The 18,520-nt window shown below is 30.4% G+C and overlaps 1 protein-coding gene across 3 annotated transcripts in view; it reads left to right on the plus strand.

Moving 5' to 3' along the window:
- Nucleotides 1-18,520, plus strand: part of zgc:152904 (uncharacterized protein LOC767777 homolog) — a 326,637-nt gene that overhangs the window by 280,310 nt on the left and 27,807 nt on the right. For 2 of the 3 annotated variants that reach the window (XM_051106297.1, XM_051106313.1), the window contains exons 14-16: nt 97-218; nt 6,314-6,488; nt 17,243-17,450. In XM_051106297.1, coding sequence (XP_050962254.1) covers nt 97-218; nt 6,314-6,488; nt 17,243-17,450 — 505 coding nt within the window. The remainder of the gene's footprint in view (nt 1-96; nt 219-6,313; nt 6,489-17,242; nt 17,451-18,520) is intronic. The other variant, XM_051106304.1, reaches the window with a different exon arrangement.

Below are 18,520 nucleotides of genomic sequence, written 5' to 3' on the forward strand. Positions count from 1 at the left end.
CGTTTTCTTCAGATTTCAGTGTTCCCGCTCCTGCAGTGAGCGTTAGTTTATAGTTATGAAGTGTCTCGTTGAGTCCGATGATGTTGTTTTCCTCAGGCGAGCCGAGTCCTCCGACGGTTCACGGACAGAGAGGCGTCGGGAAAGCCTACAGACTCGGACTGATCAAACAGGATGACGGCGGGATGCCCATCGTGGAGTACATCGTCAAATATAAAACGGTGCGTAAGCGCAACCACAGACACTTTTCACTCTTCTGTGATTCTCAGAAGTCGTCTTAGTTGGTTAACTTCTGTAGTGGTGAACAGAAACTACAACAAATAGAAGTTCTGCCTTATTTCCTCAAATAGCAAAAGAAAAAACACCAAAGAAAATGTTTTTATGAGTGAAAAAGATTGATTACAGCAGTCAGAAGAGATTTGCTGTTGTTTGTCATTCACTGCAAAAATGATTTTTTTTTTTACTAATTGTAGATTTTTGTTTTGTTTTCTAGTATAAATATCTAAAAATTCTTGAATCAAGATGAATTTGACTGAAATGACTTTACTAAAATGGTTTTAGATATTATGTCTTGTGTTCAAAATCTCAAAAAATCTCTTTTAGCCTTTGAATTAAAATTATTTTTCTTACCCCATTGGCAGGTGTTTTTTAAGCAAAAACTAACAAACTAACGTTTTTTTTGTTTTGTTTTGTTTTTTTTTTTTTAGAAAACAAGACTTAATATCTTAAGTCATTTTACTTGTCAAGTAAATGCTCCTTGATTCAAGAATGTTTAGATGTTTATATTAGAAAACAAGACAGAAATACCAAAAATACTTTTTGTTAGTTGTTGTTTTTTTTACAGGGTTATTATAGTTAATTAAAACTGAAACTAAAACTAAAATTAAAATAAAAAAATTACATTTTTTAAAATGTTTTAAATTTTTACATTTAAATTTTAAAAAATTAAGTAAAAAAGTTGCTTTTGAATCAAATAATAAGTAACTGAAATAAAATAAAATAAAATAAAATAATGCAAGTTGCCAAGGTGGCATTTTTCATCTTAATTTGACTTGTTGTACTAAAACTGAAATAAAAATTAATTAAAAAATATATATATATACATGCAAAAAAAAAAATTAAATACGACCAACTATAAAATCAGTCATTTTACTAAAATGAAAATGAAAATGGAAAATATAAAAATAAAAACTGATTTGAAATCTAAATTAAAAACTATAGTAATATGTCAGTTATACAAAAATAACAATTTTAAATATTTCTTTTTAACTTTAACTTTTGTTTTAGTTTTAGTAATTTTACTACTTTAATTTATTTGTGCTAGATGTTGTATTTAAATTTAATTTAATTTGTAAATATTATTTTTTAATATAGATTTAGTTTTTGTTAACAATAACAGAACTGGCATTAAACTTTATTTATTTATTTATATTTGTCCCAGCAGTTATTGACAATATTGTTAGATCCTTTACGATAAATTTCTTTTTCATCATCTGTAAATCAACAAATCAGCATATTAGAATGATTTGTGAAGGATCATGTGACACTGAAGACTAATGATGCTGAAAATTCACAGAAATAAATTACATTTTAACAGATATTCACATAGAAAACAGCTGTTTTAAATTGTAATAATATTTCATAATTGTATTACAGTTTAACTTATTTTAAAAACATTACAAAATCTTAACGACAGTGAGTCACGGTACAGAATGAGCTTCAGGCGATGTGTGCAGGCATGAATTCATAGTAAATGCAAGTTGATGTTGTGTTCTCTGTTTCCACAAAAGGATTTTAGTCTTTTTCTACGGTCAGGTGAAATCATTTATATGTAAACATGTTTACAGCTGCAAGCTGAATAATAACACTTGTGATTTAATGTCACAGATGTTTGAAGAAAACTTTGGGGTTGTTACATACTGAGTTTGTTCTGTACAAAAGCTTCATGTGCACAGCGTCCTAATTCCCTGCGTTGATCTGAGCTGATGTTGGTCGAAGGCTTCCGGCCACCTGAAGTGGTGTGGGCGTCAGTATCTGTAATGTTCTCGGGAAAAAATCCTGCTTTTTGTTCGTCCGTTCGCGCCGTGAGTCTGCGGTGAGATCTCGCTCACGCTGCGGCCTCATTTGCTTAAAGGATACGGACGCATGAGAGAAACGCTTTGAAGTCCTTCCATTCTCCACAGAGGAGCAGCGGGAGGCCATTCGCCGTGACTTTCTTCTCCGTCACGGATATGAGGAACAAAAAGAGCCAACCGAGCGCTCGCCTCGCTCAACACTAACAGTTACACCTACACCAATCTGCGCTTTGTCCTGGTTTCGGGTGAATCTTAAAGAACGTGATGATGAAGACTGTTTTAGGACCATTCAGATTTCTTTTCACATTATTTATTTCAAAGGTTATGCTCATTTAGCCAAAAATAATCATTACTGTAATAAAAGAAGTAAATAAGAAGTCTCTTCTGCTCACCAAGGCTGCATTTATTTGATCAGAAATCAGAAATACAGTAATAAAATGCTAAATATTATTCTAATTTAAAATAGCTACACTTTATGTGAATATCTGTTAAACTGTAATTGATTTCTGTGATCAAATCTGAATTTTCAGCATCATTACTCCAGTCTTCAGTGTCACGTGATCCTTCAGAAATCATTTGAAAATGCTGACTAGCATTTATTTATTTATTTATTTAATTAAACATTTTTTAATCATGCAAAATCACCATTTTTCAGTAATTTTTGTTGTTTTTGTTTTTTCCACCAATGTATTTTGTCGATTTTTTTTTTGATCAATTTAATATATTCACTTTTAAAACAAAACAAAATAAATAAATAAAAGTAGCTTATTGACACCAAACTACACAACAAACAGTTGTGTAAATAAATAAAATAAGTAATGTTAGTTGAATAAAATCATGATTTTTTTTTTTTAATAATTTATAATAATTTTTTTAATAATTTATTTGTCATTTGTTTATTATTATTATTATTATTATTATCACCTTTGGATTACAGTCATGACAATTATGGGGAAACTTTGATTAATAGCGCAATTTAAAAACATGAAAATAAATTAATTAATTAATTAATAAAAATAGCTTACTGACACCAAACTATAACCAGCTGTGTAAATAAATTTAGTCAAATAAAATCATGGAAAGTTATGGAAATTATTAAACTTAATATAATTTATTAATTTATTATTAATTTATTATTATTTTATTATTATTATTATTATTGTTATTATTATCACCTTTGGATTATGATTACAGTAATGACAATTTGGGGAATTTTTTTTATTGAGAGCACAATTTAAAAAACATTTAAAAAATAAAATAAATAAATAAATAAATAAAAATAATTTATTGACACCAAACTATTAACAGTTGTGTAAATAAATATAATAAATAATATTAGTCAAATTAAATCATGGAATGTCATAAAAATTATTGAACTTTATATAATTAATTAATTGATTTGTTATTATTATTATTATTATTATTATTGTCACCTTTGGTCACTTTTAATCACCTTTAATAGCACAATTTTGAAACATTAAACATTAAAAATAAATAAATTAAATAAATAAACCCATGCAATATAATCTTTTGCAGTAAATATTTTCTTCTTTTTTTCCACCCCCCCATTTTTTAACCCCATACTTTCATATATATTGTTTTCCATTGTGTTTTGTGTGAAATATTTTTATCATGTATACTATGAGTATGATCATTAAATAAAGTCTTTGTATTGCAATAATTAATATTTTAGAGAAAATGCAATTCATTTCAAAATGTCAGAATCCAATTTAAAATAATAGTAAGTAACTTAATTAAAAAGACTTAATTTTCATGCAAAATAATGATTTACAGTATATTTTTTCCACCTTGAAATGTTGCAGTGAAATGACCCTGAACGTTTTTGATCAGTAAAGCGTCGTCTGCGGCGGTTTGTTTTGTGTTTTCTGTTCATCAGAGCTGCTGTAAAAACACCATTACAGATGAAGGTGTCAGAAAGAAACGAGGCTGGCGTTCATTACGAGAGCTTTCGACGGCCCTTTTGATGAAATGTGTGTAAAATAAAAGATATCAGACACACAACAATGATTTCAATCTGCTGCTCGCAGAAGGTCAACAACACGCGTTTGACCTTAAAGTCAACGTGAAATCAGAACGGACTCTCTAAATTCGTGTTCCTCCTCTTATTGTGAGTGTTTTGTTTTCTGTGAACTCGCTTAACCTCTAAACAACTTTCATTTTCTTCTGGAAAGCCCAGCTTGCGTGATTAATAATATCAATCCTCAGTCTACATATACGCCACATTACAGAAGTGGAATGGGTTGCATTTCTTCAAAAGATGCACAGAAGAGAAATTAAAGGACGCTATTATCTCCGTCAGCCATTGAAAACATGTTTCCATCAATCACTTGACAAACTCCCATTGAAGTTGTCAGTATTTGTATGAGATTGAAGTTCAATCTGCAAAGCTTTATGGGAAGCGAAATCTCTTCAAAGTGCTTTGCTAAAATACGGCGATTCCCGCAGACGGGAGATGAGCTCCAGAAGATCAGATATTTCAGGTCAGGATGGGATGATTGGAAACATCGTCTAAACTTTCTGGCTTTGCATTCATTTTTTATTCCTCCTTTAGATCTTTGTTTTCGTTCTTATTTTTGGTATCGTTTCATATTGTGTTTTTGATGCGGCCCATCAGACTGCGATCAAGAGTTCAGCAAAAAATGAAAGTCCTCTTATTATTTACTCATCCTCCTCATGTTCATCCAAACTTTTTTCTTTTTTTCTGTAAAAACTTTTGAAGGATGAAAATCCAAACATGACCTTAAAACACTATTAAGGCACTATTTCCAAGTCTTCTCAAGCTGAGTTATTATTGTGAACTTGAAACAAAAAAATAAAACAAACAAACAAACAAAAAAACCTTTCTGAAAATAAAATTAATAAAGTAAAATTCATTAATAAAATAAACAAATAATTAATAAAATAAAATAAAATGAAATATAAATAAATAAATAAATATATATAAAAATATAAATAAATAAATAATAAAATAAAATAAAATAAAATAAACTTACTGACCCCAAAACTTTTAATGAAGATGAGTTATTATTGTGAACTTCAAATAAAAATAAAACTTAAAAAAAAAAAAACTATCTGAAAATAAAATGAATAAAGTAAAATTAATTAATAAAATAGACAAATTAAATAATAAAATAGACTAAAATTAAATGAAATAAATAAAAATAAATAAATAAAATAAAATAAAATAACTGACCCCAAAACTTTTAAATGGCAGTTAACATATAAATGTACATAAAATATAAATATACATAAAAACGTATTTATATGTTATGAAAATATTTATTACTGAATATAATTTATTTTTAATAATATTTTTGATTATAGTAATAAAAAAACTAATCAAACTTACCTTTTTTGTAAAAACTTTTGAAGAATAAAGATCTAAACATGACCTATAACACCATTAAGGCACTATTTCCAAGTCTTCTCAAGTAGAGTTATTGTGAACTTAAACAAAGAAAAAAAAAAAATTAAAAAAATTGTCTGACAGTCAAGTTAATAAAGAAAAAATAATTAATAAAATAAAATTAAATTAAATTAAATTTAATTTAATTTAATTTAATTTAATTTAATTTAATTTAATTTAATTTAATTTAATTTAATTAAATAACAAAATAAAATAAAATAAACTTACTGACCCCAAAAACGTTTAAATGGCAGTGAACATATAATCAATAAATATACATAAATACATATTTATATGTTATGGAAATATTTATTTCTGAATATATTTTATTTTTAATAACATTTTCGATTACAGTAAAGAAAACTAAATTTAAACTGAAACTAAAACCATTAAATAAATAAATATAATTAAAAATAATAATAATAATAAAATAAATGTTACCTAAAATAAAATAACATAAAAAGTAGTGCATATAATAACTGCTGCCAAATGCAACACAACAAAAGCAACTCTTGAAAATAATGAAAAAGTCTGAAATAACTAAAAGTAAATACACTAAAATTAATGAATACAATTAATAAATACTATATAGACATATTTAAAAAAAAAAGAAATGACAAAAATGAACAACAACATTACTACTACAACTAAAATTATGGGAAAACAGAAAATATAAAAATAAAATCTAATTCAAAATATTAACTAAAACAGTGTCAGTGATCCTAAAATAACAGCGTTCTGATCCTGTGCTGCTTTATGTGAGGAACAGACCCAGATGAGTTTAGGAATGAATGAATGAAGTGTTTGTGTGCAGGATAAAGAGGAGCAGTGGATGACCAAGCTGGTTCCCGGAATGAACGATTTTGCGCTGCTGCAGCCGCTGCAATGGAACACGCGCTACAACGTGGAGATCACGGCGCGCAACGTCAAGGGCCTGTCGGAGCCCACCTTCTTCCAGTTCCTCATGCCGCAGAAACCCGACATCACAGGTACGCGCGCCCTTCGTGCCCGGCTCGGTCGTGTCAAATTATCACTGAATCAGATTGCTTTTATTATCCAGAGGTGTATTTGGCTGCATCCTACTTGTCAAATAGTGCATTATACAGGATCTGCTGCAAACCTTACATAACGAGCAACTTTCTGATACGAATCCTAAGTCAAGTGGAGCTTCACGAGCAGTTTTATTGGTGATTTTAATTCATTCTTATTTTATATTTCCATTTTTCACTTTTTAATTTAAAATTAAGCCTGTTTCAACAACATCAAGATATTTTACTACTGTTTTTTTGTAATTATTGGCATCAGTGGTGGTGGTGGTGGTTTTAATGCACAACTTTTTTCCTAAAATATTGTAAAAAAAAAAAAAAAAGATTGTATTGTATTATATATAAAACTAAAATGAAGCTGTTTTAGGACCTGCAGAACTTGTTTGTTTTTTTAACCCTACATGAGCAAATTTTTTATATGAGTGAAGTGGAGATTCACAAGCTGTATTTATTTTATTTTAGTATTTATTGATATTTTTAATTAGTATTTATTGATATATATATATATATTGTATTTATATTTATTTTTTAAATTTGATTTAACTTTTAGCATTATTATTGTTGTTGTTGTTCATTATTTCATTATTCATTATATTTTGCAAAACTAAAATTAACCCTGTTTTAGGACCATCAAGATATTTTGCTGCTTTTATTTTATTTTATTTTATTTTATTTTATTATTTATTTTTTGTTAATTATTATTATCAGTGGTGATTTAAATATTATATTTAATTTTTTTTTAAACCAATAATTGACATTTATGAATTTTTTGTATCAAAGTTTTTTTTTTTGTAATTTTATTTTTTAATCAATATAAATTGGGCAGTGCAGCAAACACTGCATATATAAATACTTTACTATTAAATTCTTGTACTAATATTGTAATATTTTACCCTATTACAGTAGTACTATAATAATATTATATTTTATTATATATTTTATTTTATTTTATTTTTTGTTTTCATTTTTTTTCATTTTTATTTGTTTTTGTATAATTAATGTTTGTATTAATTTTTAGTTATAGTAATTTTAGTAATTTTATTTAAACTGAAAACTTGCAACAAAGTGAAATTTTTTCAGTTAGCATTTGTTTTATTTCAGCAAAAATAAGTAAGTTTTAACATAAAATAAGTTTTAACAGTAAGTGTTTTTTTTGTAATATATATATATAAAATGACTGATTCAGTGCCAATATTGAGTCCAACAGGTCAATAAACATATCATATGCTCTAAACATAAAAACACAACCAAGGCCATTGCAAAGTTCACATCTAATGACATCTAATGAACTCCAGCATGATTTATTAAACAGGGTCATGAGATGCTGAAAACTCTGGAAGATCTCAGACGACAAGAACTTCCCTCATCCGTATTCCTGCCGTCTTCATAAACCCCAATACCATAATCTGAGGGCCGTTTGAAGGCGTGGGATAAAAACATTGATGTTGAAATGAAGTCACGGTGGATCGGGGCTGGTTTCGGGTTTCAGGTAGAGATGAGACGCCTGCAGCCAATCAGATCAGATCAAATGCAGTGCCATAGTGTGATTGGCCGATGCCGTTTGAAGAGCTGATCTGTCTTCATGAGACGCCCAGCAGCTCCACATCTCGACCTGCGCTTTACTCACTTAAACCAGACAAACTCAACCAGTCTTTCTGGAAGCGTAGAACATAAGAAATGGATGAGTATCATAAAATATGTTTCTCCTCAACATCAAAAGAAACTGTTATTTTGCTAAACTGAAGCAAAGCTAGTTTTAGGACCATCATATTTATTTTTTAAATTAGCCAAAATTGTGCAGTATAACAAATTCTATGTGTAAAATTTAAATATTTTATTACTATTTAATTAAATTAATATTGTATTAATAAAATTACAATAAATTTGTTTTTAGAATTTAGAACTTCATTTTTATATTTATTTATTTATTTATTTATCAGTTATTGCATTTTTAGTCATCATACGGGTCAGTCAACATTTATGGTTTACACATTTAGATTTAGTTTTTTTTTTTTTTTTTGTCATTTTTAGTATTTAAATATTTTGTATTTTTAACAATCACACATTTAAAATTACACATTGCAGCAAATACTACTACAAACACTATACTTTTTTAGAATTTAGAATTTTATTTTTGCATTATAGTATTTATTTATTTGTTTATTTATTTATGCAATTATTGCATTTTTACTCATAAATTGGGCAGTGAAGCAATTACTACTATGTGTAAATACTTTACCATTTTAAACCTGTATTAATATATAATTGAATTAATTTTGTATTGTTTTGATTATAGTATAAAAAATTGAGGATTTTAATAATTTAATAAATTGAGCTATATCTACTATATGTAAATACTTTAAAGTTTAAATACTGTATAAATATTTATTTAAATAAATTAATATGGTTTTTCCCATTACTGTAATGAGAATTTGGGTTTTTTAATTTATTTCCTTGTTTGTTTTTACTAGATTCATTTTTTTGTTTTTTGTTTTTTTAGTAGTTTAGTAAAATTTAGTCATTTTTAGTATTTAAATATTTAGTGTTTTTAAAAGTCACACATTAAAAATAACACATTACAGCAAATACTACTATACATTTACTTTTAGCGATTTAAAAATGTAATTTAATTTATTTAATTCATTTATTTAATTAGTAATCACCATGTATATTGGCAGCACAGCAAACACTACTATGTATAAACATTTTAGAATGTAAATATTGCATTAACTTTTAATTTAATTAATTAATATTGTAATTGTTTACCATTACAGTAATGAATGAGTAATGAATGAATTCCAGGGTAAAATAATTCATATTAATAATAATAATAATAATAATAGTATTTATAATTTAAATAAATACGTTTTAATGAACCTAAATAATTTCCTATTTTCTGCTTCTTGTTTTAAGGTGTCATATGATCTGGACAGGTTTTGTGTGATTCATCCAAACACACAGTTGAGGTGTTGTTTGTGAGGTGTGTGTAGTATCAGGTTGTTTGGCAGGTTGTGTTGTCTTCTCTCATTAGTCAATAAAGCAGTATGGAGAACAGAAGATAACACGCCTTTCCATTTTTAGACTTGCCTCATCATTTATTGAGTGATACTCCACTCACTTCATCCTCAAGACGCTGCAGCTCACCTGCAAGACACAGATTTGTAATCTCCATACATTTTTCGTTCAGAAATCTCAAACAGTTAAAACTGACCTGCAATCTTTCGCTTTCAGGAACATATATCAAGTGTATTTGGTGAAACAAATGAGTGTATTTAACAGTGCGTCTGATTTTCAAGACGCACCTTTTTTCTGTCTTATTTTTAGCTGCTTTGATTTAAATGATGCTGTGATGAACGGTGTCGTGTCCAGCTCTGCGTTCCAGACGCAGCAGTGATGGCGTCGGCCGCGGTTCACACAGAACACAGTCAATCTCTCCTGCATTGACTGCATTAGACTGATTAGAGCTGCTTTAATCAGCTGCTGCTGTTTGATTAGGGATTGATTTGTGCTGTTCATCAGGACATCAGCCGCCTTTACTGAACTCATACCACATTTAATATGGTTATTGTTTGTATTGGATTCTTCGTTTACAGTCAATTAGTTTGAAGAGTCTTGATATTATGTTGTTAAAACTCTTTTGAAGACAAAGGCACTGACAGCACATTAAAACTGCAATGTATATAAAATGGATAAAATTATGCTGTCCATATAAATATTCATTTATATATATTATTTATTTTGCTGATGTTATTATCAGTGGTGATTTTGTTGTACTAATACAGTATTTTTGTGCTAAAATTATTATGACCATAATTTAGGCATTATAGCAACTACATGTGAATACAATTTAAAAATTATATATATATATATATATATATATATATATATATTTTTTTCCTATTATTAATCATTGTATTTAAATATATTGTATTTTTAGTTCACCAATAATTGGGCAGTGAACAAAATATTACTAAATTACAAATTACTGTACAACTCTATATATTTAAATATTGTATTAATTTCAGTTTAATATTATAATCTGTTTCCATTTACCGTAATGAGATTAGTATTGAGTATTATTGTATTAATATTTAATTACATTAATTAATATTGTATATTTTCCCCATTACTGTAAAGAGAATTTATTATAGTATTCATATATATTTTAAATTTGTTTTTCTTTTTGTTTTTTCGTTTGCTAATCATGCTAGCAACATGCTAGTAACTTGTTAATCATGCTAATAATTTGCTAATCATGCTATCAACATGCTAGTAACATGCTAGTCATGCTAGTAATATGCATATGCTAATCATGCTAGTAGTGTGCTAATGATGCTGGCAACATGCTAGTAATTTGCTAATCATGCTATCAACATGCTAGTAACATGCTAGTCATGCTAGCAACATAATTATGTTTACAACATGCTAGCAACAAGCTAGTAAAAAGCTAATGTTAGAAACATGCTAGTAACTTGCTAACCATGCTAACAACATGCTAGTACTATGCTAATCATGCTAGTAATGTGCTAATAATGCTGGCAACATGCTAGTAATTTGCTAATCATGCTAACAACATGCTAGTAACGTGTTAATCATGCTAGTAATGTGCTAATAATGCTGGCAACATGCTAGTAATTTGCTAATCATGCTAACAACATGCTAGTAACGTGTTAATCATGCTAGCAACATAATTATGTTTACAACATGCTAGCAACAAGCTAGTAAAAAGCTAATGTTAGAAATATGCTAGTAACTTGCTAACAACATGCTAGTACTATGCTAATAATGCTAGTAATGTGCTAATAATGCTGGCAACATGTTAGTAATCTGCTAATCATGCTAACAACATGCTAGTACTATGCTAATCATGCTAGTAATGTGCTAATAATGCTGGCAACATGCTAGTACTTTGCTAATCATGCTAACAACATGCTAGTAACATGCTAATCATGCTAGCATCATGCTAGTAACTGGTTAATCATGCTAGCAACTTGCTAGTAATTTGCTAATTACGCTAACAACATGTTAGCAACAATTATGTTAACATGCTAGCAACAAGCTAGTAAAAAGCTAATGTTAGAAACATGCTGGCAACATGCTAATCAGGCTATAAACACGCTAGTAACTTGCTAATCATGCAAACATGTTAGTAACATGCTAACAATGTGTATTTTCATGTCAGTTTGTTTTATAGATTTCATTGTCGTTTTTAATTATTATTTTTATTTATTCTAATTTCTATTTAGTATTTCTATTTTTAGTTTTAATCATGTTAGTACTTTAAATGAAAATCAGAAGTGTTGCCTATGTATGAATGTGAAAAGTGTGAAAATAAATGTAAAAAATCAATCAGTTCAAAATATTAACAGCAACAAATAATAGTAGATCACCGACACTAACACTGTTCTGTAATGCTTTCAAATCACAATTTTCAGCAAAACTTTCTATGATCATCAAAGAAATGTTTGTGAAAAATTGTGCTTTTTATTAGAAATGTTATATTAATATCAGTAATTAAAAACTAAATAACACTGGATACTACTACTAAATTATAACAATAAATGAACATATTTTAGGTCAAATCGGTCTGGTTGTACGAGGGAACGTGTGTATGTTGTGTAGTGGAGCCCTTAGTAGTGAGCAGCAGACGGCAGGAGGTTCACTACTTCAGCAACAGATTGCTGGTTTCAGGTCAGCAGACGGAGGCTGTAAAACGCTGCGTGGGCATGAATATGATGATATGGACATTTGGCTCCATATAATATCGTATGATAGCAATGCTTCATACCGGACGGTCACTTCAGCGGCGCTCAGGGCCGTTTTTGTGAGTCATTTAGCGCTCTATTGGCAGATAATGTTAGTGAAGCTCAGCCCTAGTGGAAAGGAGTATATTTCTCAAAGAGAAAGCACACAAACACACTGAAAACTCAAATAACTCAGACCAGAACTATGTTACAGATTAAAAAAAATAAATAAAATGTTTTTCTGGCTTAAGTTCTTTGCAGGCCGTTTCAGATGGTTGTTTTTATAGTGTGCTATTATTAAAAAAGACTAAAAAAAAAAAAAAAACTTTTCTGTTTTTATTTCCCATAGTGAGTTTTATTCCATTAAAACTTTTGGTGGTCAATTTATGGTTTTAATTTAGTTTTAAACTTCTAAAGTTGACTTTTAAAATCAGTGCTGTTATCTAAAGTGATGTTGACAGTCTAATCACATCACATTTATTTTTTAGACGAAGGAGTTGTTGAGTTATGTGCACATAAACCTTACAAATAACAAGCACAAAAGTGCCGGTAATTAAACCTGCAACTAAATGACTGATTAAAATGAAGATACAGTATGAGAGATGTGCTACATTATCAGATTTTAACTTTCAGAGCACCTCAATAAAAACAAAATCATTAAGTTGACTTGAAAAACTTGCTATTGATATTCTGTTGGGTTGCTCTGTCTTTTCAGACTGATCCGGCTTACGGTTTTCAAAAACCAAACTATCAAAACCACCAAAAATCCCTTAGACTTACACTGGAGCCAACAAACTCCAGCTGACAAAATTCAAGTCTAAACTCACAGAATCCCTTGAGGCTTATTTTTCCTTCTGTCTATTCATGCTACCAATATGCTAATCATGCTAGAATTATGATAGTAACTAGCTAATCATGTTAACAACATGCTAGAATTGTGTTAGAATCATGATAATAACATGCTAATCATGCTACAAACCTGTTAGCAACATGCTAGCAATTTGCTAATCATGGTAGAATTATAATAGTAACTTGCTAATCATGCTTACAGCAAGGTTAGTAACATGCTACAAACATGTTAGCAACATGCTAGTAACTTGCTAATCATGCTAACAACATGCTAGTAGCATGTTAATCATGTTATAAAAATGCTAGTAACATGGTACTAACTTGTTAATTATGCTAACAAAATGCTAGTTACATGCTAATCAGGCTAATAACATGCTGGTAACATTAATAATGTTAAAAACGTGTTAGTAACATGCTAATCACATTTTAACCATGCTAGTAACATGCTAGTAACTTATGTTAGTAATATGCTAATAACTAGCTAATCATGCTTACAACATGCTAGTAAAATACTAATCCTAGTAACTTGCTAATCATGCTAACAACATGCTAGTAACATGTTAATCATGCTAGTAACATGGTACTAACTTGTTAATTATGCTAACGAAATGCTAGTTACATGCTAATCAGGCTAATAACATGCTGGTAACATTAATAATGCTAAAAACGTGCTAGTAACAGGCTAACTTGCTAATCATGCTAACAACATGTTAGTGACTTGCTAATAATGCTAGCAACATGCTAGTAACGTTACAAACTTGTTAATCATGCTACATGCTGGTTACATGCTAATCACGTTATTAACATGCTAGTAACTTGCTCATCAAGCTAACAACATGGTAGTATCTTGTTAATTATGCTAGTAATATGCTAATAACTTGCTAATCATGCTTACAACATGCTAGTAACATACTAGTCCTAGTAACATGCTAATCATAAAAACATGCTAGTAACTTGCTAATCATGCTTACAACATTCTAGTAACATGTTAATCATGTTAAAAACATGCTAGTAACATGGTACTAACTTGTTAATTATGTTAACAACATGCTGGTTACATGCTAATCAGGCTAATAACATGCTGGTAACATTAATAATGCTAAAAACGTGCTAGTAACATGCTAACTTGCTAATCATGCTAGCAACATGCTAGTAATGTTACAAACTTGTTAATCATGCTAATGACATGCTAGTTACATGCTAATCACGTTATAACCATGCTAGCAACATGCTAGTAACATGCTAGTCATGCTAGAATCATGCCAACAACATACTAGTAACTTGTTAATCATGCTAACAACATGCTATTAACACCCTAGTAACCGCCATGAGTATCTTAGCAACCACATAGCAACACCCTTAAGACTCTTAACCAACAAATCCACCAGTAAAATAAGAGTCCATAATCCATAATAACGCTTCCTCCAGTGACAAGGTGGTCTGGTCTGAATCAGGAGAGAAATCTGCACAGATCAAGCACCGTTTACAAGCCAAAACAGCTCTAAACAAATATGTGTCTGGATTTCGATGTGAGAGACAATAGGAGATGCACTTCTTCACTGGAGGAAGCGTTATCATGGATTATGGACTTGTGTTTTAGTTCAAATGTCTTAATGATGGATTTGTTACAGCTTTTGTCTTCTCAAGACGTTAATTGATGGACTGGAGTGGTGTGGATTACTTGTGGATTATTGTGATGTTTTTATCAGCTGTTTGGACTCTCATTCTGACGGCACCCATTCGCTGCAGAGGATCCACTGGTGATGAAATGACACATTTTTCCAAATCTGATGAAGAAACAAACTCATCCACTTTTCGGTTAGCCTAAAGAGGAGGACTTTTTCAGCAAATTTAATTTTTGGCTATTCAGCCAACTAGAATCGGCATTAAATATCTCTGCAAAAGTGAGTGTTATGAAGTTTGATTTATGTTTGGTTCATCCAGCGCTGAACATGAATTCTCTGTTTGTGTTTGATGCTCTGCGCGTTTCTTCCTTTGATAAGAATCAATGAAACCCTCTGAAGATGTTCAGGGTACTGATGTTGACTCAAGGCTTCCCATATTCAAGAGTTTCCTTCTAATCAATCAGTGCTTCAGGTGTCTTTAGCAGATTAATAGACATTTAGAAGCTCTCAGATGGTGTTTACGCTGCGGGTCTGTCCACGTTCTCGCTCGCTCGATAAGCCGTAATATGAAGGTGAATGTCAGTCTCCGCTGGTTCTTTGTATTTCTAACATGTTGTGTATGAATCTTTGATGCCTTCATCCATAACGCATCAAAACAACTTGAAGATGGACTGCAGAATCATGTCCTAAAGCTCTGACTAACTTCAGATCAATACGGGAAGAGCTGTGGACTAAACACATCAGAAACAGTCACATCTCTGAACCTGTGATTACTGAGAAATCGTTTAAAAGGTTTGTTTTCTGTACAGCTACAATAAGTACAGGCTTTTAGTACATAAAGAACCGCACAAGTAATGGCCTCTAGTTTTTCTTCAGCTGTTGGATTGCATCTTCAATGTATCGTGAAGTATTTTAACCATCATGTTTCTTTCAGACAAACTTTCTTTTCATCATATTTGTTATAAAGAAGTGATGCACATTTCAGAAATGTGACTATTAGCCAATAAAGCAACATTTGACCCTGCAAAAATATAAGAAAACAAACTCAGATAGACTAGCAGCCAGGGCTGGTATTGTAAACTAAATCTATTGAAATAAAATATGAATAAACTATGAATAAACTTTTATACAAACTAAAATGAAAGAAGGTGAAGTTAAAGTACTAAAATTACTAAAACTAAAATAAAATAAAGCTGAATGTGTATATATATATATATATATATATATATATATAATGTCAAAAGCACATAAAATTATTACAATGAAATTAAAATAAAAACTTAAAGCCTAATTTAAAATATAAATTATACTATAATTAATTATAGTTAATTAATTTATTATAATTATTGATTGTTTTTTTCATAGAAAAATGGAGGATGTTTAATGTGTTATAGAAGTTTATAAATGTTTACTAAAGTTTCATTGTAAACAAACTATAAAAAAAATGTAATTTGTTGAAATAACACTGAAATAAAATAAAAAATAAATATTAGATGAAAACTGAACTAAACAACAAACTAACAAAACAAACAAAAATAAAGCTAAATACAAATAACATAACAAAATGACTAAAATTAAAATGAAAATTGAAATATACAAATAAAATCTAATTCAAAATGTGAATAAATGCTATAATAGTATATAAATAACACTAAATTAACAATGCTGGCAACAACACTGACATAAATCAGCAAATGTTGGTGTGTTGGCATATGAACTTTTATTGCATTCATGTGCAGAATTTTTTTTTTTAAATATGACCAAAAATAAATAAATAAATAAATAAATAAACTATTATAGAGAGAGAGAGTAATGTTTGACCCTGGACAAAAAAAAACAAAACAAAAAAATGGTTGCACTTTATTTTAAGGTGTCATTGTTACAGTGTAATTATACAATTAAGTACTGAGTAATAATAAACTGCATGTACTTACTATATGGTTAGGGTTAGGCTTAGGGTTACTTGCATGTAATTATGCATAATTAATTGTTATTATAATGGTAAGTACATGTAACCTGTAACAAGGACACCTTAAAATAAAGTGTTACAAAAAAAGAAGAATGGAAGTATATAGCAAAACAAATTTGACGGTGACAAGGTGGTCTGGTCTGAATCAGGAGAAAAATCTGCACAGATCAACCACCGTTTACAAGCCAAAACAGCTCTAAACAAATATGTGGCTGGATTTAACTGAGAATGTAGGATGCATTACATTTATTCTTGTTATTTCTGGACAGAAAAGTAGAAATAGCATAACATTTGCACGTTTGATGCAAGGTATAGAATTTACTGTTCTCATGAAACTGCATGTCAGTGGACACTGACTTATACTGAGACGTTAAAAGCTTTGACGTCTCTCTCAGACACGAACAGAACATGACGGTTTGGTCATGAAGAAACTGTCTAAATCTGTGTGTTTTTAGTCGTGCTGACGGATCTGAGCGGTTATTGAGATTGTGTTTTGCTTTCCGGTCTCAGCAGATTCCCTGTTCAGCGGCCTGGGCCTCGGCGCGGTGGTGGGTCTCGGCGTAGCGGCTCTTCTTCTGCTGCTGGTGCTGGTGGACGTCAGCTGCTTCTTCCTGCGCCAGTGCGGCCTCCTCATGTGCATCACCCGCAAGCTCTGCAGCAAGAAAACCTCCACCAGCGGCAAGAGCAAAGAGCTGGAGGAGGGCAAAGCAGCGTATCTGTGAGTTTATCGCCGTTTGTTTGCATGAGCGCCGTCGGCTCTCTGTCTGTCCGCTCGTCATTGCACTAGATCTTTCGTTTTCTGTGATGCATGACTGTTTGTGAGTCCATGGCAGCTGGTCAGACTAAAAGACTAGCTAGTCTAGGTTAGCTTAGGTTGTTTTTGTCTCACAGTAAATATTGTTTTCTCAATCAACATCGAAACGTCTCCTTGAATCTTGAAGGATTTTGTGTAAATTGATGCTTTTATACACTAAATTGATCAAAAGTGTCAGTAACATGTTACAAAAGATTTGTATTTCAAATAAATGCTGTTCTTTTAAACTTTCTATTTATCAAAGAATCCTAAAAAAAAAAATATGTATCACAGTTTCCACTATAATATTAGGCAGCACAACTGTTTTCAACATTGATAATAGTTAGGGGTTCGAGCACGCAGTGCTGAAACCCTATTGTAATTGTTAGGATTTTTTTTATTATTATTCTTCCCTAGAACTGATCGTGCAGCCCAAACCGTAAGGCCTAGAGAGCTGAAACTTGGTCAGAAGGTAGTAGTCACCCTCGCTACTCAGGCGCAAAGAACCGGCCCAATCGGCCTATAGGTGGCGCTACAGTGATCAAAAATGCAAAAATGCTTATAGCTCCTAGACCGTTTGTCATAGACTCACAAAATTTGATATTTGGAATCCTTGGGTCAAGGCGATAAAAAGCCTAAAAAATCAGATTCGCTCTACGGGGCCCGGTTTTTCCGCCATTTTGAAGTAAATTCAAAACCTACTTTTACGAACTAGTCCTAGGTTTTTCGCCCGATCGGAACCAAACCAGTGCAGAAATGTTCTCTGGACAGTGAATATCAATAATTATCAAAAAAATGTAAAATTTTGACTCATCGTTGCGAAAGGGCCCCAAAAAGTTTGTCAGGTGGGGGGCCATTTTTACTAAAATGGCTATAACTCATGAACCAAATGAGATATCTTCACCAAACTCGGGAAACATATGTACGAGCTCAATCTTTGGTCAAATAAAAAAAATTGCACAGTTCTGCCACTTGGTGGCGCTATAAGCCTGAAA

Source organism: Labeo rohita, chromosome 1 (assembly GCF_022985175.1).
Source record: "Labeo rohita strain BAU-BD-2019 chromosome 1, IGBB_LRoh.1.0, whole genome shotgun sequence".
In the NCBI taxonomy this organism is placed as follows: Eukaryota; Metazoa; Chordata; class Actinopteri; order Cypriniformes; family Cyprinidae; genus Labeo; species Labeo rohita.